This window comes from Macaca thibetana, chromosome 13 (assembly GCF_024542745.1).
Source record: "Macaca thibetana thibetana isolate TM-01 chromosome 13, ASM2454274v1, whole genome shotgun sequence".
In the NCBI taxonomy this organism is placed as follows: Eukaryota; Metazoa; Chordata; class Mammalia; order Primates; family Cercopithecidae; genus Macaca; species Macaca thibetana.
In genome coordinates, this window is record NC_065590.1 from 46,181,760 (window position 1) to 46,206,520 (window position 24,761).

A 24,761-nucleotide genomic window follows, 5' to 3' on the forward strand; every position below is an offset into this window, starting at 1 on the left:
TGAAGTGAAAGCAACAATGCACATATTGAGAGAAGCAATCTGGGCAAAGCAATTCTGGCTACTCGTAACTTGTTTTTCTCTCCCACTCAAAAAAGAACCTTATTCAAATGCAAGCAAGAAAAATGACAATACAGCGATAGCCTTCAAATGCTCTCATTTATTTAAAAAGTAAATAATTTACAACACAAATATTTTAACTCTTGCAACACATCACACAAATGATTGTCACGCCAGTGTGTCAACACTATAGTTGAGAATAGCTGACTAGACTGCATGTCTCTCATAAAGGTCCTGGGTGACAGACTTTGCCTAAGACCTAAAGGAGCCAATGGAGCTAACAATGTACCTTTTTCCAAATATCACCTCTACTCAGTTTGGAGAAAAAGAAAATAAGATCTACTATTTTTTTCCTCAAACCAGGTCTCTCATCAGCCAAAGGCTATTCCAATATATGAGGCTGACTTCATTACTCCAATACATCAGCTGACTTTCAACTGGGCCTTCAGAATCAAAGAAAGGAAATTTTCAGATGAGTATTCAACTGATTCATGCACCACAAGGTAAAAACTGTAAAAGATTCTGGCAATAGGGATTCTGTTACCATGGGGGGTAAAAAGGTAAGTCTTGAAAAAACTCTTGTACGTGCCAGGGTAAAATAAAGAAATTTTAAATTCTGTCCTAGATTATACAGGTATTAAAGTTAAAAACAAATGGCAAGACCAAATCACCTCTATTTTAAAAATAAAAATAGAGGAGGCCCAGATAAATAGGAATTTCAGAAAAACAATTTTATCCCATGCAATATTTGGGTCATGTGCCTACAAACAAAACCATTTTCAGAGAACCCAGATGAGAGAAAGTTGGAACAAAAGGAAACTCTGAGTCCCTTAAAATGCATAACCTAGATGTTCCTAATTATGATTCATTGTCTGGCTCCTCCCTAGTTATTACATTAACTCATTCCCTTTATCTATGCCTATCATATGTCACCTTAATTATTTAACACCACTGTTATTTCTATTTTTTCAAGTGTTGCATTTCTGAAACATTCATGCTCATGTGTGGCCTTTTACTTAAAAAAAGAAGTCATTAGCTGTAGCTATCCATTCCTAACTTGCAGCCCTGTTATTAAAGATTAAGTTGCATCTTTACTTACTTCCATTTCCCCTCTTTAATCGAGAAAAATAACAGTTCTCTTGAAATTCACACTACAAATAGTTGGTAAGAAGTGAGGTTTACAAAAACAATTCATTCCAGTACTTTCTATTGTGTGACATAGAAGAACCATACTAACGAAAAATGTGAATAAAAATAAATTATCTAAATTTTAAAACATTTTACCAAAGACAGCACTAATTATTAGTTAACAGAGCTACATGCCACACAAAGACATTTTGCTCTTTTTACTGGAACAATGAGAAGGTTTAAATTCAGACATAAAATATCTAATTTTACTTATATTAAATAAAATAGAATAAATATACAAAAGCAACGACTGCCTACTATGCATACCTTAGTTGGGTTTGGGAACATTTTCCTTCACTATGTCTATTATTATGTCAAAAGACTGTAATCAAGGTGTAATTTTTTTTAAAAAAGCAACAAAAAGCAGCTTAATACAAGCTGTGAAATCCTAATTAACGTGCTAACTTATCTAAACAAAATTTAGAATCATATTATATACATGATTTTAAACTACATTCTAAATCACAAAATTTTGCTTGTAAGATTATGATTTATGTTACTTTTACATCATAGCTATCACATAATCAACACTTATACCTATTTACATATGACATCTGGTGAGAAATGAAGAAATGCTCTTAAATGCTTTGTAATGAATAAAAGTACTTTTTGAGGTTTTAATACTACCTTACTACAAAGAGAATCTAAACTAGACAACGAAAAACTAAGCAATTTCTTTTTCTTTTTTTTTGTGTGTGTCACTTTTCTGGTTAAATTGCTGTTTCAAAACAGAATAGGAATTTAGAATTTCATTACTGAATCTTTTTCTATCTCTAAGGTCTTTATAACAGATTAAGGAAAAGTACACAGATTCCTTTAAACATTTTTTTTTTTTTTTTTTTTTTAATTCCAGGCTTGGCAGTTTTCTAACAACTGAATTACAATTTAAATAACTTGTTACATTTTAAATAGTGCCATTTTAATGCAACTCTTGAGAAAAGACCAAAAAAACAAAAAGTTAATCACCCTTCAACTTCTAAACCTTTAAAATTTTCTATTTCTTTAAACATTTCCTCCTTACTTTTAGGGAATCCTTCCTCCTCACAACAGCACAAAATACAGTGTCAATGTACAAATTTAAATTGTATTACATTTTAAAATCCTGTGGGTCTTAACAATACTCTATACAGAAATGGTTGTTTCCTCTCTCATTTGAAAAAATTATAAGTATTACATTTATGCAATACATCAATAAAGTTTGATTAAATCGCCAAGAGGCTGAACTTAACTTACAATGCTAGGCATTCTTCATTACTTCCAAACAAAATCTTTCTGATAACCAATAAATTAACAAAACATTTGAAGTCATCTTAGCACTTCTAATCTACACATGCTTTGAATTCACAAATTTACAGGATTATCTGAAAGTCTGGTGTCACTTAAGTGGGAAAAGGGAAAGCTGAAATATTTTAAACTTCACTTAGTATTCTCACAACCACAGACAAACTGAAATCAAATGTCATGTGAAACACCCCAATTTCCTTTTCTGCCTACAGCAGTAGCTATGGCATTGTTCTGCTCAACCTTTTAAAAAGGTTCTTTAAGCTTCCTACTTCCTCATCTCCACTAGACAACAACCAACTTCTGAGGGTCACTGGACCAGGCAGTTTTGGGATGCGAGTCAAGTTCATAAACGGTGCCCCGTCTTCACTCTCTTAGGTACAGCATTTAACATATGCATTTAGCCCTCCCTGCCTTTGCTCACGCTGCTTCCTCTGTCTGGAAAGCGCCCCCCACTCACCTTGGCAAAATCCTGGTAAAAGACCAACTCGAACCCAGGCTACTTAATTTCTCCCACCATCCCGGCTCTCCCGTCCCCCCAACCTTGAGCTCCAGGCACCCCGAAACCACGTCTGTGCATACAGGAGGCTCTTCCCTGCTCTGCAATGTTTCTTATAAATTTATTTCCCCCCAAAGGGAGAGATCGAGCATTTATTAAGGGAAAATATACAGTCAAATAAGTGATAAAGTTGTATTCACTACTACCCATTATTTTAAAGCACGGATATTCTAACACTCCTCTTTCCCCTTATTTCCAGCGGGAAGGAAGGGGGATTCAACGTCTCTATTCGTCAGATTAGAAACTGTGTGCTTTATCTCACAGTAAAAATTACACACTCTATTTTTTTTTTTTTTTTTTAATAGAGACAGGGTCTCTGTCGCCCATGCTGGAGAGAAGGGGCGCGATCTTGGCTCACTGCAACCTCCACCTCGCCCAGGTTCGAGCGATTCTCCTGCCTCAGCCTTCCGAGTAGCTGGGATTACAGGCGTGCGCCACCACGCCAGACTAATTTTTGTATTTTCAGTAGAAACGGAGTTTCAAAATGTTCGCCAGGTTGGTCTCGAACTTCCGACCTCAGATGACCCGCCCGCCTCGGCCTCCCAAAGTGCTGGGATTACAGGCGTGAGCCACCGCGCCCGGCCTACACCTGGTCGATGCAACATTAACACTTAAAATACCACGGATTTTTAAATTCGTGTTAAAATACCACGAATGATTTTTAAAGCCGTGCCGCATTTTGTACAACTGTCAGTACAAGGGGGATCACCTCTTTGCATTTGACGAAATTAAAAAGGGGGAGAGAGCTTGCCCGAGGTTTGAAGGTTCCTCATTCTTGTTCTAAAACATAAAACCACCACTTCAATACATATCCATTTTTAACATGAGAACTCCTCGTCCTCCTTTAGTTCGCTTATGACTTCCCTAATCCTAAAATCAAGTCATTAGGAATTTCTAAGTTTCCTGCTATGACAACAGGATCAAATTACAGACCGCGGCTTGGATTTTGCACGCAAGCCCTGAAACAGGTAACTTTTTTAAAAGCTGACAATTTTACCATATGAGATTTTAAAGACAGAACGCGCCCCAGCCAAAACTGAGCTCCCTAAACTCACAGCGGCAGGACCCCAAGAAAAGCTCCTTCCCCCCGGCCCAGGTCCCCGACCCGGAACACTCACCGGAGGCCATGGCTCCGTTCCCCGCACCTTCCCGCAGGCAGTTCCCGGCGTCCTGGCCAGAGGCGGCCGTGGTCAGTCAGTCAGTCAGTCAGGAGGCCGAGGGACCTCTGCCGGCGGGGCCCCCAGTCCCCCGACCACCCCAGGGTCCTCCTCCTTCTTCCCGCCCTCCGCTGGGTTTGCGGCTCACACCTTCCCACCCCCTGAATTCTTGCGCTCCGGGTCACCAGCGTCGCCCGTCCACCGTGCGGGAGCCAGGGGCAGGGGGCGCAGCGGGGCGAGAGCCGAGTGCCGGCCAGGCCGAGAGGCTGGCAGCCTGGCGGGAGGGGAATTTCCCGCGGCTGACGTAGGCCCGGCGCAGCCTTCAAGCCGGAGGCGTGGGGCGGGGCGTCCTAGCTGCCGTCGCGCGCGCGACCGCCCCCAGCGCCCCGCCCTGCCCGCCCCCGCTCACGCTCACCGTCCGCCCCGGCGCGTACGCCCCCGGCGCTGCTGCGGCGGCGGGCTTGGGAGGGGGTCGAGGGAGCGGGAGCTTGGGGTGGGCTTCGGGAGCACAGGGAACGGCGGCAGCCGGGAGGTCGCAGCGTGAGAAGGCCGCCGGCTCCCGAGAAATCCCCCTCCTCCAGGTTGTTCTTCCGAGTGTGGTTTAAAGTTCAGGAGCGGGCGGGGGGGTGCGGATGACGTAGAGAGGGCCGGCCGCCCGGGAGCTTTTAGGGGCGCGCCGGGCGGCCGAGCGGGGCCGACCCTCCAGGCCGGGGAGGGCGACGCCCGGGGTTTTCGAGAGGTGGTTCCCCCTCTTCCCGACTTCGCGCATGCAAATCTCCACCCCCGCGCCAGCGCGGAGGGGGAAGTGCGGCTGCGGCAGAGCCTGTCTTCTTCTATAATTCCTCTATTTGCATACGGGGACCCCCCCACCCGGCTGATTTTTTCCTCTTTCTATCTAAATTGCGAGGGTACTGTGAACTTTACGTCTTTTACCTACTGAAACCCGTTTAAACTCAAAAGGTCCGCACATCCAGGTCGTTGTCTCATTACGCAGTGCGCTGAAGTTTAGTGGACACTGTATCCTGAGATTTCACACAGATACCAAGAAAGGGGGAAATGGAGCAAACATTTAGTGCATTAAAGGACCTAGGATAACTTCGTTTCCTTCATTTGAATAGTACCTGCTATGCGTCAGATAATGTCTATACCTAATCTATGACGTATTTATTATTCCTAATTGTATAGATGAAGTATTCGGGGTTCAAAGAAGTTACTTCAATATACAGCACTTCCAAATGCTGGTAAGAAAAGGCACAGTTTAAAAAAGCCAGGGTTGTCTGACTCCAAAGCTCCATACCCTTGCCCCATCCCTTACTAGTTAAAATAAGTACGGAGAGGGAATGGGGAGTATCAGCCTGCCATACAAGTGCCCAAAACTGGGGGACCCAGGTGGGCAAATAATTAAAAATATCCCGCCAACTCCAAAGTATTCTTTCCACGAAATGCACAATGTACAACAAAAGAATGAAACAGTTTTGTTATTGGATACGTACTAAAACATACCATGATGCACATCACAGGCAATCCACTGAAGAGGGTGCAAAGACCAAAAAAAAAAAAAAAGAAACTTAATCCTTTCATATGGTCAGGCACATACAATCCATTATATACCTGTTAATTGTCTTTATCCAAAGGAAAATAATGGAAAGTTGTATCTTGGAGCCAAGAGCCAAGGCTTAAACCCCCGTAGAGACAGAGACGTGGAGCACCATCCTTGTTCGCTTTCCAAGAGATGGCTCCAAGGCCCCCAAGAAAGACCTTCTGAGGATGCAAAACTAGCAAGAGGCTTATTTAGCTTTTTAAAACATGTACATACCTTTCAAAGAGATGGAAAGCATTTTCAATTCTCTGAAGGAATTTCAAAATGAAAAGTGACTGAGGGAGAGGAATGTTCTGAGGAGGTGACATTTGAGCTGAGTCCTCAGTATAAGAAAGAGCTGGCGGGGTGCGGTGGCTCACGACTGTAATCCCAGCACTTTGGGAGGCTGAGGCAGGTGGATCACGAGGTCGGGAGTTCAAGACCAGCCTGGCCAAGATGATGAAACTCCGTCTCTACTAAAAATACAAAACTTAGCCAGGCGTGGTGGCAGGCTCCTTGTAACCCCAGCTACTCGGGAGGCTGAGGCAGAGAATTGCTTGAACCTGGGAGGCGGAGGTTGCAGTGAGCCGAGATCATGCCACTTGCACTCCAGCCTGGGTGACACAGTGAGACTCTGTCTCAAAAAAAAAAAAATGCCATTCACAGAGAGATTCAGGGAAAGAACATTCCAGCTGGGGGAACAGCAGGCAGCAGGTCCTTGAGATAGGAAAGAGCACAGTCAAGAATTGTCCCTCATCCTCACGACCTTCAAATGTCTCACCAAACATTCACATTTGTGTAGTTGAAATGCCTATTTTAATAATATATGGTTAGAACACAACTCCCTTTCATATATAAATATACCATATTTTTGTATGGTTTTAATATACACTGAATTTCCCAGGAATACAAATACTGTACAAATTGAAGACAGACTGTTTTATTAAAAAAGTTTTAAGAGTTGGAAAATTGTAACTCTGACAGCTCATCAATACAACATAGTATGCCAGGTGTGGTGGCTCACACCTGTAATCCCAGTATTTTGGGAGGCCGAGGTGGGTGGATTACCTGAATTCAGGAGTTCAAGACCAGCCTGGGCAACATGGTGAAACCCTGTCTCTACTAAAAATACAGAAATTAGCTGGGCGTGGTGGTGTGCACCTGTATGCCAGCTACTCGGGAGGCTGAGGCACGAGAATCGCTAGAACCGGGCTGGCGGTGGTTGCAGTGAGCCGAGATCGTGCCATTGCACTCTAACCTGGGTGACAGAGCTAGACTCTGTCTTGGGGGAAAAAAAAATACAACACAGTAATATCAGGCTGCATTTGCAGCACTTGCATTCACACTGATTCTAGGTACAAGTACAAACATCTGCCAACTTCATTGTGTCTTTTTTTTTTTTTTTTGGAGACAGGGTCTCGCTCTGTCACCAAGGCTGGAATGCACTGGCATGAACACAGCTCACTGAAGCCTCCATCTCCTAGGCTCAAGCTATCCTCCTACCTCAGCCTCCCAAATAGCTGGGACTACAGGCATGTGCTACCACACCCGGCCCATTATAGCTTTTTTTTTTTTTAAAGAGACGGGGTCTTGCTACATTGGCCAGGCTGGTCTCGAACTCCTGAGCTCAAGCAATCCTCCTGCCTCAGCCTCCCAAAATGCTGGGATTACAGGCATGAGCCACTGCATCTGGCCATATTATGTCTTTTAATGTAGTTATGCCCAAGTATTTACATACTGAGGTCGATATTATTTTCCTATAAATTGCTTTCTTTTTATTTCTTAATATTGCTGTTAGAATATTATTTTTATTTATTTGAAAATGTTCATGTAAAGTAGATTATGAATTTCATTTCAAGCTACTAAAGGGGATGTTACAAATATATGTTATAAAACAGTAGGCACTGATCTGAAAGGGCAGAGAACCTTTAGAACTCTTGATACTAAAGAACTTACCTTAAATATATGAAAAAAAATTTTTTAATGATGCAGCAGTCAAAAAGTCACAATTCTCCAGGAAACAAACAAATCTGATTAGCAAATGGATGTGTTCTGAGTCTGTGATCCCAGAATATGAAAAAGTAAGAGTGAGGGATCATAAGTGAAATTGCTCCATATGAGATTTTTTTCCTTGTTGAAAGAACAAGACACCCATCATTAAACTGAATGGATACAGTTGTAACAGTTTCAGAATAAAATCAAACGTTGTGGTCACCATAGGCTTGTAGAACTGGAACAAACATATATTATTTTGGCAGTCTTGAGCTTTCCCAGGCAGGAACTAAAGGTGACTGAAGTCATCATCCTAGGGACATGCTAGTATTTGTTTGGGTCTCTTAGTGTGGGGCATGGGTAAAATAATGTGTGCTCAGAATCTGCAGTAGTTACAGGCCAAGGCTGAAGCCTAGTGGAGAACAGGGCTCAGAGAAGCCTTGTTAGAGTGTCACCAAGGAGAGAGTCTTTGTAACCCACCACCCGGATTAAGATACAGAATGCTTTCAGCCACTCAAAAGGCTGCCTCAGGGCTGCTTCTAGTCAATATCCACCCCCAGAAGGCACTGGATATTCTGATCTCCTTGACAATAATTAGTTGTATCTGTTTTTAAACTTGATATAAATGGAGTCATGCAGTGTATACTCTTTTAAGTATGACTTTCTCACTTAACATTATGTTTATGTGTCATGTCCATACTGTGTGACAGTAGTACATTCATTATTGGGGAGAAATCCATTGTATGAACATAGCACATTTCATTCATCCAGTCTGTTGATAAATATTTGAGTTGTGTCCACATTGTTGTCCATCTTTTGGTGGATATAAGCACTTATTTCCGTTGGTTTACACCCAGGAGTAGTACTGCTGGATCATATGATAAATATATGTTAGTTTTAGTAGACACTGCCAGTTTTCCAAGGTTGTTGTACCAAATTATATTCCCACAAAAAAAAACTTAAGAGGCTGGGCGTGGTGGCTCACGCCTGTAATCCCAGTACTTTGGGAGGCCAAGGTGGGCGGGTCACCTTAGGTCAGGAGTTCAAGACCAGCCTGACCAACATGGAGAAATCCTGTCTCTACTAAAAATACAAAATTAGCCCTGCATGGTGGCGCATGCCTGTAATCCCAGCTACTTGAGAGGCTGAGGCAGGAGAATCGCTTGAACTCAGGAGGCAGAGGTTGCAGTGAGCCAAGATCGTGCCATCGCATTCCAGCCTGGGAGACAAGGGCGAAACTCCGTCTAAACAAACAAACAAACAAGATAATTCAATTTGTTTCACCAACACTTGGTATTGTCCTTTTAATTTTAGCCATTCTGATGGAGGTGTAGCAATACCTTCTTGTGGTTTTTATATACATTTCCCTGATAACTAGAGATGCTGAACCCTTTTTTTGTTTTTGTTTTTGTTTTTTTTGGAGACAGAGTCTCGCTTTGTCTCCCAGGCTGGAGTGCAGTGGCGTAATCTCAGCTCACTGGAACCTCCGCCTCCCAGGTTCAAGCGATTCTTCTGCCTCCACTTCCTGAGTAACTGGGACTACAGGCACGCCCACCGCACGTGGCTAATTTTTGTATTTTTTTGGGTTTTGTTTTAATTTTTTTTTTATTTTTGTATTTTTAGTAGAGACAGGGTTTCTCCGTGTTGGTCAGACTAGTCTCGAACTCCTGTCCTCAGGTGATCCGCCTGACTTGGCCTCCCAAAGTGCTGGGCTTACAGGCGTGAGCCACCACGTCTGTCTGTATTTTTTTTTTTTTTTTTTTAGAAGAGACAGGGTTTCACCATATTGGCCAGGCTGGTCTCCAACTCCTGACCTTGTGATCTGCCCCCGTTCGCCTTCCAAAGTGCTGGAATTACAGGTGTGAGCCACTGCACCTGGCCAAGATACTGAACACCTTTGTACAAATTTATTAGTCATTTGGCTATCTTCCTTTGCAGAGTACCTGTTTCAGTCTTTTGTCCATTAAAAAAAAAATTGGGGCTGGGCACTTTGGGAGGCCGAGGCAGGCGGATCACGAGGTCGGTAGTTCGAGACCAGCCTGACCAACATGGTATAACCCCGTCTCTACTAAAAATACAAAATTTAGCCGGGCGTGGTGGCACACACATGTAATCCCAGCTGCTCAGGAGGCTGAGGCAGGAGAATTGCTTGAACCTGGGAGGAGGAGGCTGCAGTGAGCCGAGATCACACCACTGCACTCCAAACTGGCGACAAAGTGAGACTCATCTCAAAAAAAAAAAAAAAAAAAATCGGATTATCTATCTTTTTCTTATAGATTTGTAGACATTCTTTATGCATTCTGGATATGAGTATATCAGGTGGGTTCTTTGGGAAGCAGGTACCAATATGAAATTAACAATGCAAGAGATTTATCGGGAGTAACATCTATGAAAGATAAAGGGGAAAGAAAAAAGTTACAGGCAGGGAAAATCTTAAGATGCAGGTCTGACACTGGTGAAAAGAAATGGGAAAGGAAGGTAAATTTGGTAGAGTGAGATGAGAGTGCATCTTTGAGGAAGTCTCAGTAAATCCAATGGGGAGCTCTAACACAAACACTGTGCACAGAGCTAGTGAGTCCTTACACTACCTCTGTGCTTATAATTGGCTAGGTGGCTCCGAGGAAATTTGTGGCCTTGGCTTGAAAGCTGAGGCAGATCCCCTCTAGAATGGAGATCTGAGCAGAGCACCTCTATGAATGCCACAGAGTTGTTATCAAATATATGCATTGCAAGTATCCTCTCCTAGTATGTGGCTTGCCTTTTCGTTATTTTAGAGAAGTTTTTAACTTAATTAAGTCTGATTTATTTTCTTTGATAGTGTTTTACATGTAATGTTGGAGAACTCTTCTTGGACTGAGGTTATGAAACTATCTTCGTATGTTTTCTTCTAAAAGTTTTATAATACTCAGTAATATTTAACGGAGGCTCTGAAAAACATCTGCTGAATTCTCTCTGTTCCACAGCTAAAGGCCCTGGCTTTGCAAACACACAGGCCTGGATTTGAATCTTAACTCGTCCTAGATTGTTAGCTGTGAGACTCTGGGCAAGTCCCTTAGCCTCTCTGTGCCTGTTTGCTTATCTGTAAAATAGGGGTAGTAATATGGTACCTACCTCACAGGCTTCTTGTGAGGACTAATTGTGATCACTAATACAAAGTGCCTGACACAGGGAAAGCACTCAAAAATGTTGGCAGGTTTTTTTCCTGTTTTACTATAAAAATTATTGGGACCAGACATGGTGGCTCATGCCTGTAATCCTAGCACTTTGGGATGCAAAGGTGGGAGGATCACTTGAGCCTGGAGTTCAGGACCAGCCTGGACAACAAAGTGAGACACCATCTCTACAAAAGATTTTTTTTTTTTAAATTAGTCGGGTGTGGTGGCACATACCTGTGGTTCCAGCTACTTGCAAGGCTGAGGAGGGAGGATTGCTTGAGCCTAGGAGGTCAAGGCTACAGTGAGCCATGATCCTTGCACTGCATTCCAGCCTGGGCAAGAGAGCAAGACCCGTCTCAAAAAAAAAAAAAAAAATTCAAATATACAGCCAAACTGAAAAATTTTTTCAGGGAACATATGTATACCCACTAACTGGATTCCACCACTAACATTTTACTGCACTTGCCTTATCACCTGTTTATTTTTCCATCCCTCTGTCTATCCATTCATCTATCTGGTTTTTAAAAATGTATTTCAAAATAAGTTGCAGACACTGGTACTCTTCCCTCTGAATACGTGGACATGTATAACAGTGATTCTTACACTTTAATAACCACCAGAATGATTGTATTTGTTGGATTCAATGGTGTTCTCCCTCAGATAATTCTAGATAAATGGCCAAATTTCGTCTTTGATACCCTCTTTATCTGAGTTACCTGTCTTCCTTTATGTAGTTTATGTAGATACTTTACATCAATTTAAGCCACACGGTTCTCTTACAAAAAATTAGACCTGATCGAGAGTACCCTGTAGTCCCAATTAGCGTACTACAAGTACTGCCCAACTCTCTGTAGTGAGGAGGTGTCCTTCCACTATTAAGGACAAATAGCTGCAACAGCTGGGTTCGACCACTATAAGTGAATTTCACCAGTGCTGTTGGCCAAACCCCACTCCTGCTCTCCTGTTTACTTACTGCATTAGTATTGTTTGAGATCTCTGAAACTCACTTACGTGATTTATAAGGTTGTAAAAGACAAAACTAAGGGCAAAACAAACAAAAAAACCATAAAGAATGAGAGTTGGGGCCGGGCGCGGTGGCTCACGCCTGTAATCCCAGCACTTTGGGAGGCTGAGGCAGGCAGATCACGAGGTCAGCAGATCGAGACCATCCTGGCTAACATGGTGAAACCCCGTCTCTACTAAAAATACAAAAAAATTAGCCAGACATGGTGGTGGATGCCTGTAGTCCCAGCTACTAGGGAGGCTGAGGCAGGAGAATGGCATGAACCTGGGAGGCGGAGCTTGCAGTGAGCCGAGATCACGCCCCTACACTCCAGCCTGGGAGACAGAGCAAGACTCCATCTCAAAAAAAAAAAAAAAATGAGAGTCGGGTGTGGTGGCTCACCCATGTAACCCCAGCACTTTGAGACTGAGACTTGAGACCAGGAATTGGAGACCAGCCTGGGCAGCATAGCGAGACCCCCATCTGTACAAAAAAAAAAAATCCAGGTGTGGGGGCGTGCACCCGTAATATTAGCTACTTGAGAGGCTTAGGTGGGAGAATCACTTGAACCCAGGAGTTTGAGACTGCAGTGAGCTTTGAACACACCACTGCACTCCAGCCTGGATGACAGAGCAAGACCCTGTCTCTTAAAAAAATTTCATAAATAGTTTGGCATGTGGCAGCAGACCCAGATCCTGTCATCAGTTTTGCCTGCTGTCCCTCCTATCTAACACAAGTTCATGTGCTGCCATCTTTAAAGCACACTTTAGGGGAAAGGGATAGTCCCTAAAGTAAAAACTATACCTCTGAGGAAACCTGCACCATTCACCTATTTTCATTTAAGGAACTGAAACATAAAATTAATGAACACCCAGAGAAATGAAATCTTAGTACATAAAAACTCCAAAAAGCATTCGTAAGATATCCATTGTTAAAAATTTTCTTGGCTGGGCGCGGCGGCTCACACCTGTAATCTTGACACTTTGGGAGGCTGAGGCAGGAGGATTGCTTGATCCCAGGATTTCTAAACCAGCCTGGGCAACATAGCAAAACCCTGTCTCTATTAAAAAAAAAAAAAAAAAAAAAAAAAATTGGCGGGTTGTGGTGGCTCACGCCTGTAATCCTAGCACTTTGGGAGGCCGAGGCAGGCATATCACTTGTGGTCAGGAGTTTGAAACCAGTTTGGCCATCATGGTGAAACCCCATCTCTACTAAAAATACAAAAAATTAGCGGGGCATGGTGGTGCATGCCTGTAATCCCAGCTACTCAGGAGACTGAGGCAGGAGAATCACTTGAACCTGGGAGGCAGAGATTGCAGTGAGCCGATCTCGTGCCACCGCACTCCAGCCTGGGCAACAAAGCAAGACTACATCTCAAAAAAAAAAAATCTCTTTTTAATCTTTTATTTATATTGTGTAGGCCCTATACTGTGGTATGCTAGTTTTGCGTATATAGCACTGCTTAGAAGTGTGACACAGTGTGCTGACTTGGGTTTCTCTAACTATAGTAATATCTGATGTGTCACAACCATGAGATCCAGTGATTACTTGTTCCGATTTAGAATTAACATTTTTCAGAACGAGTAATGAAGTCATCATCACCTTCAAGTCATATGGTGCCTCTTTTATGTCTCAACAGGAGATAGTTCAATTTTAAGGTTGGAAGGAACCCTATAGATCATTTAGTTCATCTCCCTCGTTTTACACATGAGGAAAATGAGGCACGGAAAGTGTAAGTACCTTGCCCATGTTCATTTGCTAGTTAATTGTTGAGTTGAGACTTGAAACCAGACCTCCAGACTCTTTGTTTCTTTTTCACTGTGTCATATCACCTTTCAAAATATGACCTGAGATATAAAGCAATATAACTGGCAGCCATAATCTTACTAATAAAAATGCAAATATATGAAGGTTTAGCATTCACAGGCTCCATATCTTTTAAGACTCTCATGTCTTTTGCCAAAAATTCTCAATTCAATACCTGTATGGGAAAAGTAAAAATCAGTGCGTTTACTTTTTTAATTAAAGGCATTGACTGTGTCTTGTTCATCTTTTATTCCCTAGAGTGGCTAGTATAGTGCCTTGAGCATTGTGGATGCTCATTAAATGCCAAATAAAATATAAATTATTACATATTGAATCACTCCAGTATTGATAGGAGTGACAATGTATCACCACTGGGCATTAGATACCACCAAGAAAAAAAAAAAGACACAAGGCTCAACTCCTGCCCAAAGTGATAACTATGCCTGCAGAGAGGTATGATAGTTATTATATTAAGACAGGTATCAAAATCATGGATTAGTGTCATGAAAGCAGGCAAGCTGGGCCAACTGGTTACTAAGTTCATATGTATATTTTACTTATTTATTTTTAGATTGAGATGAGATTTCAGTATGTTGCCCAGGGCTGGTCTCAAACTCCTGGGCTCGAGCAGCCGTCCCACCTCAGCCTGCCAAAGTGCTGGGAATACAGGCATGAACCACTGCTCCCGGACCTAAATTCTTTAATAACATTCAAAGTCTTTGATTTTTTGCTAAAATATGTTTATTTTTAAATTACAACCTAAAAAAAATACACATATAAAACATTAAAGAAAGGCTGGGCATAGTGACTCACACCTGTAATCCCAGCACTTTGGGAGACCATGGTGGCAGGATCAGTTGAGGCCAGGAGTTCAAGACCAGCCTGGGCAACATAGTGAGACCCTGTCTCTATAAAACAAAACAAATAAACAAAATTAAATAAAGATTGGAGAAAAGAAGAAAACTCACCTATAATTCTACCTCAGTAATACAGACATCACCTACATGCATCTGTGAGTATGTTTGTATGTGTTGTCTTCTAGAGCTTTTTCATATGCAGGCTTTGGTTTATTTCTTCTTCTATTACTTGATCATGGTAAAAAAAATTAAGGCAGAGAAAATGAAAGTCAAGTAAAATGACCAACCCTATGCAAAAAATAACCAAGAGTAAAATTTGGAGTATATCCTTGTGTAACTTTTATTGTATATTTTATATCACTATAGATCATATATATATAAACTTTGGTAGCCTGGATTTTTCTTTCATGCCATAGACTTTTTTTTTTCTTTTTAGAGACCAGCTGTCACCCTGCAATGGCACAGTCACAGCTCACTGTAGCTTCAAATTCCTGGGCTCAAGTGATTCTCCTGCTTCAGCGTCATGAGAAGCTGGGATTACAGGCAAGCCACCATATCTGGCTAATTTTACAATTATTTTTGTAGAGATGGGGTCTCCCTATGCTCGCTGGGCTCATCTCGAACTCCTGGATTAAAGCAGTCCTCCTGCTTTGACCTCCCATAGTGCTGAGGTTATAGGCATGAGCCATCGCGCCTGACCTGGATTTTATGCTGAGCACTATAAGGAAGGAGGTTGTCTAGAGAATAGATATCCTAGGAAACTGAGAATGGTTCCAAGGCTTGTAGGTCCTAATCAGCTTAAAGAACAGATTTTATGTAACCAGGGAGTTGAAAAATTAGAAAAATAGGAAATTATGAGCAGGAAGTTGGGCTTTCTAAGTTATTGCATAAAAAAACCAGGCTTATATTTAGATATCTAATACCATTGAGATTGAAGACAAGCATGACTTTCATGTAATAATAGTTACGGCAAACTATCAAAAAGTCTAATGAGATTTAAAATATATTAAACCTAATTTTGGATATTCCAGATGAAATATTTTCATTTTCTTTTCTTTTTTTTTTTTTTTTTTTGAGACAAAATCTCACTCTGTCGCCAGACTGGAGTGCTGTGACGTGATCTCAGCTTGCTGCAACCCCTGACTCCCTGGTTCAAGCAGTTCTCCTGCCTCAGGCTCCCGAGTAGCTGAGATTACAGGCACACGCCACCATGCCCAGCTTATTTTTTTTTTTGTATTTTTAGTAGAGACAGGGTTTCACTGTGCTGGCCAGGATGGTCTCAATCTCCTGACCTCGTGATCCGCCTGCCCCTGCCTCCTAAAGTGCTGGGATTACAGGCTTTGGGAGCCACCACACCCAGCTGAAATGTTTTCATTTTCACAGTAAATGTGTACATCTTTATTTTTACTTAGCGCTTAACTAAAAGTGATAGATCAGGTTGGGTGTGGTGGCTAATGCCTGTAATCCCAGCACTTTGGGAGGCCGAGGCAGGGAGATCACTTGAGGTCAGGAGTTTGAGACCAGCCTGGCCAGCCTGGTAAAACCCTATCTCTACCAAAAATATAAAAAATTAGCCAGGTGTGGTGGTGTGTGCCTGTAATCCCAGCTACTTGGGAGGCTGAGGCAGGATAATTGCTTGAACCCGGGAGGCGGAGGTTGCAGTGAGCCAAGATCGTGCCACTGCCCTCCAGCCTGGGCAACAGAGCGAGACTCCATCTCAAAAAAAAAAAAGGGTGATAGATCAATATTATAAATAATAAACTTATACTTTCCTATTATTGGGTATATTTTGAATATATTTTTTTGCCTTAGACTTTTGAAACAATCTTGGTCACATTACTTATTATTATTTATTTTTTTGAGACAGAGTCTCACTCTGTTGTCCAGGCTGGAGTGCAGTGGCACAATCTTGGCTCACTGCAACCTCCACCTCCTGGATTTAAGTGATTTTCAATACCTCAGCCTCCTGAGTAGCTGGGACTACAGGCATGTGCCATCTCGCCTGGCTAATTTTTGTATTTTTTGTAGAGACGGGTTTTCACCATGTTGGCCAGGCTGGTCTCAAACTCCTGACCTCAGGTGATGTGCCTGCCTTGGCCTCCCAAAGTTCTGGGATTCCGTGTGCAGCCTGGAATAGGTTTTTGCTATGGCTTGAATGTGTCCCTCAAAATTCATGTGTTGGAAGCCTAATTCCCAATGTAATAATATTAAGAGGTGGGGCCTTTAAGAGATGATTAAGTCATAAGGGTGGTGCCTTTATGGATGGGATTAGGGCCCTTATAAAAAGACTCAAGGTTGAAGGGGGAGCTCTCTTGCACTCTTACATGTGATGACACGCCAAGAAGGTCCTTGCAAGATGTCAGCACCTTGATCTTGGACTTCCCAGCCTCCAGAACTATGAGACAATTAATTTCTGTTCTTTATAAATTACTGAAAGTCTCCAATATTCTGTTATAGCGGCTCAAATGAACTGAAATAGTTTTTTTGTTTTGTTTTTTTCCCACTCATAAAAAGGGACACTCAGGAATTCACTAGACTTTGCTGTGTCTGCATGTGACAAGTAAACCACAGAAGCCATTTTAAGACAATGAGTTAAAAATAAAGCCACCATGGGCTGGGCGCAGTGGCTCACGCCTGTAATCTCAGCACTTTAGGAGGCCAAGGCAGGCAGATCACTTGAGGCCAGGAGTTCAAGACCAGCCTGGTCAACATGGCGAAACCCCATTTCTACTAAAAATACAAAAATTAGCCAGGCATGGTGGTGCGCACCTGTAATCCCAGCTACTTGGGAGGCTGAGGCACGAGAATCACTTGAACCTGGGAGGTGCAGGTTGCAGTGAGCCAAGATCATGCCACTACATTCCAGCCTGGGTGACAGAGTGAGACCCTTTCTCAAAAAATAAATAAAGCCACCATGCTGAAGATGTTAGAGCAGAAAGAACTGGAAGGAATCTGAGTTTTTGGTGACATGATTAGCTGCTGAATTAGAACCGTCCTACCTCAGACTCTTTGTTATATGAGATAACACATTTACATTATGATTTAAATCAGTTGAGTTTCCTGTTATTTGCAGCCCAAAATAAGAGAGATCCAACTATCCCTAAAAGAGAGACTCAGCCTGGCTGAGGTCTGAGCTCCTGAAAAATGGTCTCCACCATGTATTTCCTTAAACTGAGCATTTAATTCTATCAATCTTCAGACATAGTACTTTAATTTTCACTTCCTGTATTATACTTAACAGTTACCGTATGCGTACTGTTGCTCAAGACCACTGGCGGATTCAGAAATAGAACACAGTGCCTAGGTCAAAATGGAAGTTTACAACTTTAATGAAGCGCTTTGACAGAGTACAGGAAATCAAAGTCAACCAAACAGGAAGTAGATAGAGCAGAACAGAGCAGCCGGAAATATTTGGGCCTGGCACAAGAATTGGTCTATATACAGAACACCTATAAAACAAACAAAATATTTAGAGCTGAAATTTTTAAATTTGTAAACACTTAAAGGGGATCATTTAAAGAAGAAGAAAAACAAGGAAGTAAACGGAAGACAGAAATGTCTCTTGCCAGAGTACTTATTGCGTAAACCAAAGAATGTTTCTGCACAGCTTGTAGCAGTTTTAAAACATTATATAACTTAATTAATTAATTTCTTTTCAAGGCAGGGTATTGCACTATCTCCCAGGCAGGAGAGCAGTGGTGCAATCACCGCTCACTGCAGCCTCCACCTTGTGGGCTCAAGCAGTCCTCCCACCTTAGCCCCCCAAGTAGCTGGGACCACATTAGGTGCACGCCACTAGGCCCAGCTAATTTTAGTTTTAAAACATACCTGCAAATTCCTTGATCTTCCCCCCATGAAGAGGTGAACTTTGTGGCCCTCCCTTTGATTTTGGGCCAAACATTAGTGACTCGTTGACCAGTAGGGTATGGCAGAAATGATTCTGTGTGACCTTCTGGACTCAGTCAAAAAAGGTGGTACAGATTCTCCCTGGTTCTCTGTACCCTGCATTAGAGCCTTGAGCCACTGTCTAAGAAGCATTACTACCCTGAGACCACCATGCTGCTAGGAAGCACAAATTAACTCATGTAAACAGATCACATGGAGAGGCCCTGACATCCCAAGCTCTCCCAATGCCTGCTCTTCCATCTACTGCCACTGCATGTGAGATATTAAGTCAGAACCACCGAGTGGAGCTCTTCCTGAATTCCTGACCCACAGAAACCATGAGATAATAAAATGATTGTTGTTGTTTTAAGCCAGTAAGCTTTGGGGTGGATTGTTATGCAGCAATAGATAACCGGAACGGTAGATGAGGTGATTTAAATGCTATGGCTCTTTAATAAGTAAGGAAAGAACTCAAGGACCCATTAAAAGTCATTATAACTAATTACTATAACCATCAAGATGAAGTGGTAGCTTCCAGTCAGAGGACCTGTTAGCAATAATAAAAGCAAATGATTATTGGTGAGGCCAAGCATGGTTTAAAAAAAAAAATCTCAATTCTGAAAGAACAAAGAACACTTTAGTTAAAATGAAATATTTAAATACTATGCCATATTTCTCAAGGGCAATTTGTGCAAGCAATTTTCTTTTTACCACTTTTTCTCCTCATTTCAGAGATTCATATTATCTATAAGCTATAACAGATATTTGGGCTGATTCCTGACATAGCATAACTTAGCAACTCAAAAAGCTACAAGCTGGGAGATTGAGGACTCCTATGCACTGAGTACCACTTTCTTGGCCTTTGGATATTCAATCATTTAACATTTCTGTAAGGGAAATGTAGCCAGTGGGACCCTATCTGTAGGATAAATTTCGTGATGGAAAAGATAGGATGTCAGAAGTGTCAAAGATTCCTAAGACTCACACAGTATTGATTCTTGTTTTAAAGTATTAAAAGAATATAAATAAAAATTAAGAGCAGTCAAAGCAAATACAGAAAAGTCACATGGAAAATGTATATGTAATGTCCAGAGTGGGCAAATCCATACACAGAAAGTAGATGAGTGATTACCTGGGGCCGGGGGTACATGGGATCTGACTACTAAGGAATTTCTTTATGGAGTGCTGAAAATGTTCTAAAATTAATTGTAATGAAGATTGTAAAACTGAATTTACTAATATCCATTAAATTGTGTACTTCAAGTGCATGAACTGCACGGATGAATTTCATGATGTGTGAATTATATCTCAATAAAGCTGCTATAAAAAAAGTAACTGGAAAATTATATAAGATGAAAACAGATTAAAAAATAGATCCTTTTTATCATAATAAAAATGTTTCTACTGATGCTTAGAAATTCCCTGGCTAAATGAGTAGGTGAAACAGATTCCTCTAGAGAAGAGTTCAGCAAACTTTTTCTCTAATAGGCCACATAGAAAATACTTTGTAGCCTGGGCAACATAGCAAGACCCCATCTCTACAAAAAAATTTTTTAAATTAGCTGGGTATGGTCACCTGTGCCTGTAGTCCTAGCTACTTGGGAGGCTGAGGTGGGAGGATTCCTTGAACTCAGGAACTGGAGGTTATAGTAAGCTATAATCAGTGCCACTGCACTCCAGCCTGGGCAACAGAGACTCTGTCTCTATTTTTTAAAAAAGAAAATATTTTAGGATTTATGGGTGTGTTAGTCCATTCTCACACTGCTACTAAAGACATACCTGAGACTGGGTAATTTATAAAGGAAAGAGGCTTAATTGACTCACAGTTCAGTATGGCTGGAGAAGCCTCAGGAAACCTACAATCATGGCAGAAGGAGAAGCAAACACATCCTTCTTCACATGGTGTCAGGAAGGAGAAGTGCTAAGCAAAGGGGGAAAAGCCCCTTATAAAACCATCAGATCTGTGAGAACTCACTATCGTGAGAACATCCTGGGGCTAACTGTCCCCATGATTCAATTACCTCCCACTGGGTTCCTCTACAACAGATGGGCATTATGGGAAGTACAGTTCGAGAAGAGATTTGGGTAGGGACATGGACAAACTATATCCGTGGGCCAAGAGGCAAAATTGTGGATACTACATAGGTCCTCATATAACAAGAGAAAACAAACTTCTGCACATTTTTAATTGATGAAATTAAAAATGTAACAATAATTGGGTACAATTTTTTGTAATAGAAGTCTGCTAATGAGAAGACAGATTCCTTTTTTGGGGATAACATTTTGCTTAACTGATGTTTAAAGTTGGTGTTTCCTATCATCAGATTGACTGCAAATGTTATTCTGAAAAAAATAATTCCTAGTTCACGGGTCATACAAAATCAGGCAGTGGGCTGGATTTGGCCCATGGGCTATAGTTTGCCACCCTGTGCTCTAAAGGAATAAATTCCTAAAGGTTGATACATTCATTTCTTAGGGCTTCTGTAACAAAGTATCACAAACTAAGTGGCTTGAAATAACAGAAATGTATTGTCTCACAGTTCTAGAGGCCAAAAGCCTTAAAGCTAAGTGTTGGCAAGGCCTTTCCCCTCCAAAGGCTCTAGAGGAGGATGCTTCCTTTCCTCTTCCAGCTTTTAGTAGCCTCAGGTGTTCCTTGGCTTGTTGCAGCACAGCTCAAATCTCTGCCTCTGTCTTTATATGGTCTTCTTCCCTCTGTGTCTGTGTCTGTGTTTTGTCTCATCTTCTTCTAAGAACACCAGTCATATACTAATTCAGTATGATCTCTTTTTTTTTTTTTTTTTTTTTTTTTTTTTTTTTTTTTTTTGAGAAGGAGTCTTGCTCTGTCTCCCAGGCTGGAGTGCAGTGGCGCAATCTCGGCTCACTGCAACCTCTGCCTCCTGGGTTCAAGTGATTCTCCTGCCTCAGCCTCCTGAGTAGCTGGGATTACAGGTGTCTGCCACTGCTAATTTTTGTATTTTTTAATAGAGATGGGGCTTTGCCATGTTGGCCAGGCTGGTCTCGAGCTCCGACCTCAGGTGATCCCCCACCTCGGCCTTCCAAACTGCTGGGATTACAAGTGTGAGCCACCACTCCTGGCCTGATCTCATCTTAACTAACTATATCTGAGATTCTAGAGATCTCAGTTTGTTTCTTTGGTTTGTTTCCACTTTAAAACTTTTTAAAACAATATAATGTATAAAGATTCTAGTAACACCCACCACTCCCAAAAGAAGAAAATGATAAAGCTCACAAATTCGAAATCCATCCCTGTTTGTGCCATCAGAATCTGGGACATCTCAGTAGGGTATGGTTTGGAGGTTTTATGGATTGTCTTATGTGCACCAGAAGGGTAGCTAGAAACATCAGGCCACACCTGTAATTTAACTTTCTTGAGAGAGAGGGGATAAACTCTTGAAAGCAGAGATGCCTTTTAACCTGTGAGACTGTTGTGTATGCTGTATTTCCCAGTAGACTGTGGACAGGTGGGAGCAGCACAGTTGTCTCAAGGATTTCCTCTTTATGACTGAGACTTCAATGGTTAAAATTTGAAAAAAAAAGAGAATTTCCTCTTTAATGATTTTATCTTCAACTGAGCAATTTTAGTATTCAAAGGAGTACTTTGCAGTCATAAAATCATGAACTGTTCACATTGGAAGAAACCTCCCTTCCTCTAGCTTAACAGATGAAGAAACTGAGGCTCAAAGTGAAAAAACTATGGGCTCAAGATCATTCATTCATTCAACAGATGTGTATTAAACAACCACCACAAGGCAGGCTATGTACTAGGCCCTGAGACCTAGAAGTGAACAAAGTGGACACAGTTCCAATTCGGAAGGAGCTTCAAGTCTACAGGAGATACAAAGTGACCACATATCGATAATGGTGACAAGTGTTACACAGGACAAGTGCAGGAGCTGGAGCCCAGGCAAGGAATGAAAGGGCCGGACTGGGGATATGGGAGCTGATGGAGCTTTCTGGGCAGATGGAACTGGAATGGAATGTTTGATGTTCTGAGGTGGAGAGGAGTAAGGCGTTTCAAGGAATCGAGAAGGCCAGTGTGTCTGGAGTGCCGTTTGTGAAGACGATTTAGTTCTTCATGAGGCAGGCCAAGGGCAAGATCCTGAAAGGCCTTTTAAGCTATGGTGAGCCCTTGGACTTTATCCTTAAAAAAACTTTTTTTTTCCTCTTACTCTCTCCTTCCCAATGGAGTTTATCGTATGACCAGTTGGGAGCCCTAAAAGCTTCTAAGCGGAAGACTATCATGCTCAGATTTGATTTTAAAACATGCAAAAGGCCTTGGATACTGATTAAAGAATGGTTGAGAGGTCAGGGAAGAAGAAAGCTGAACTCATAGGACTGTAAGGTAATACTATGTCCAGGCAAGAGTTGATGATGGCTTGTACTGGGGTATAGCTATGATGGTGGAGAGAAGTGGATGGATTGGATAAATGATCTGTTCATAGGATCTACCATATCTGAAAAATTAATATATATAAGGGTGAAAAAAAAGCTGTCAAGAATGACTTTCAGGTTTGGGGCATGAGCAGCGGTATGGAGAGTGGTACCATGGAATGAAACAGGAAACACTGGAGGAGCCCCAGGTTTGAGGGTAGAAAGAGGAAGATTATGAGTTTGCTGTGAGTATGTTCAATGAGGAGCCTGTGGAACAACAAGACAGCTGCCCATATGGGTCTAAAACTGGAGATACACAATTGAGAGTGGTTGTTGGGATGTAAGGGAACCAGTGAATGATGTCCCATATATTCTGAGTGCCGAAGCAGCTGAGAACTAGATACCGATCTTGGGAATCAAAAATCTCAATTTTTTTATTGGTTAAACTGGATTATAGAATGTATCTTATATCTGTAGACAAAATTGGGCTTTTTAATATCTTCTCCTTCAATTTCACCTATTGGCCCCTGATACAGTTTGGATGTCCCCTTCAAATCTCATGTTGAGATGTAATCCCCAGGGTTGGAGGGAGGCCTGATGGGAGGTATGTGGGTCATGGGGGTGGCTACCTCAAGGGTTGGTGCTGCCCTCCCCATAGTGAGTGAGTTCTCAGGACATCTGGTGGTTTGAAAGTGTGTGGCACCACCACTCCCCTCCATTCCATCCCCATGCACTCCTATTTCCTCCATGTGACGTGCCTGCTCCTGCTTCCCCTTCCACGGTGAGTAAAAGCTTCCTGAGGCCTCCCTAGAAGCAGATGCCAGCACTGTACAGCCTGCAGAACTGTGAGCCAATGAAACCTCTTTTCTTATACATTACCTAGTCTCCAGTATTTATAGGAACGCAGGAATGGCCTAATACAGCCCCCATTTGCAGAACAGAACCTGGCCCAGCCAGATTTTGTTATGTAGGAGAGAGGACTGGGTGCCTGGTGCAGGGGCACCAACCCAGAGAGGAAGGGAGAGGAGAGGAGAGAGAGGCACTCAACTGTCTGTGAGTCACCCACTTTGGGAAGGACTGAGTGTTCCAACAGGAAACAGATGGTACATTCAGAGTGGAACCTGAAGAGAGTTTAGCAAAGGGACACCACCTTTAACCATGTCCACACCTTGTGGAGGTGTGGGCAAGGTTAAAAGTACCAACAGGGTATGCAGATGTATTCAGGAACTAGATACTAGAAAGTTCTAGTAGGGACAAGGGGCGGGAGCTGTTACTATAACTCAGTGGGAGCTGTTGCCAAGGCAGGCAGAGATGCTGCTCAACAGGAATGTGGCAGAGGAAAGAAGCCAGAACCAAAACTGACTGGCCAGGTGTGAGGGTGGGCTGTGAGGGGAGGTAAATATCATCCTGTCTACTCACTCTTCCCCCCTTATAACTCCCTCCTATCGATGAAACCCACCAGAAACCAGAGGACTGTCATGAGTAGGGAATGTAGTCTGCAGCAGTCAGCCTGCCTGGGCACATAGCAGGGCAGAGAAGGGTGGAGAGTGGGCCATTCAAAAATTGCCAGCATGGGTAATGAGGGCTGGAGAGAGGACAAGAGGCATCACTCTGCTGTCCTACCAGTGAACTTCCCTGAGGTGAGCACTGGAGACCTGCTACCCTGCTCCCATTTTATAAGGCTCACCTCCACCTCTCTCTCCATAAAATCCATTGCCCTTTTGAATTCTTTCTTCAACCACTCATGGGTAGTTAGCCTTTGTTCCAAAAAGGCTGTGAAGTGGGAGCAGAACCATTCTTTAATTAAATTATCAATACCTACTGCACCGTGGGGTGAAAATTCATCACTG

General features: G+C 42.3%; 1 protein-coding gene and 1 pseudogene across 1 annotated transcript in view; one reads left to right on the forward strand and one right to left on the reverse strand.

Annotated features, from left to right (window-relative positions):
* The window catches only part of REL (REL proto-oncogene, NF-kB subunit), a 43,580-nt gene extending 39,018 nt beyond the window's left edge, over window positions 1–4,562 (reverse strand). Inside the window, exon 1 of the mRNA XM_050753488.1 lies at window positions 4,204–4,562. Within this exon, the coding sequence (XP_050609445.1) occupies window positions 4,204–4,213 (10 nt within the window). The 5' untranslated portion in view covers window positions 4,214–4,562. The remainder of the gene's footprint in view (window positions 1–4,203) is intronic.
* LOC126934406 (non-POU domain-containing octamer-binding protein-like) overlaps window positions 1–24,761 on the forward strand; it is a 139,038-nt pseudogene that overhangs the window by 54,341 nt on the left and 59,936 nt on the right.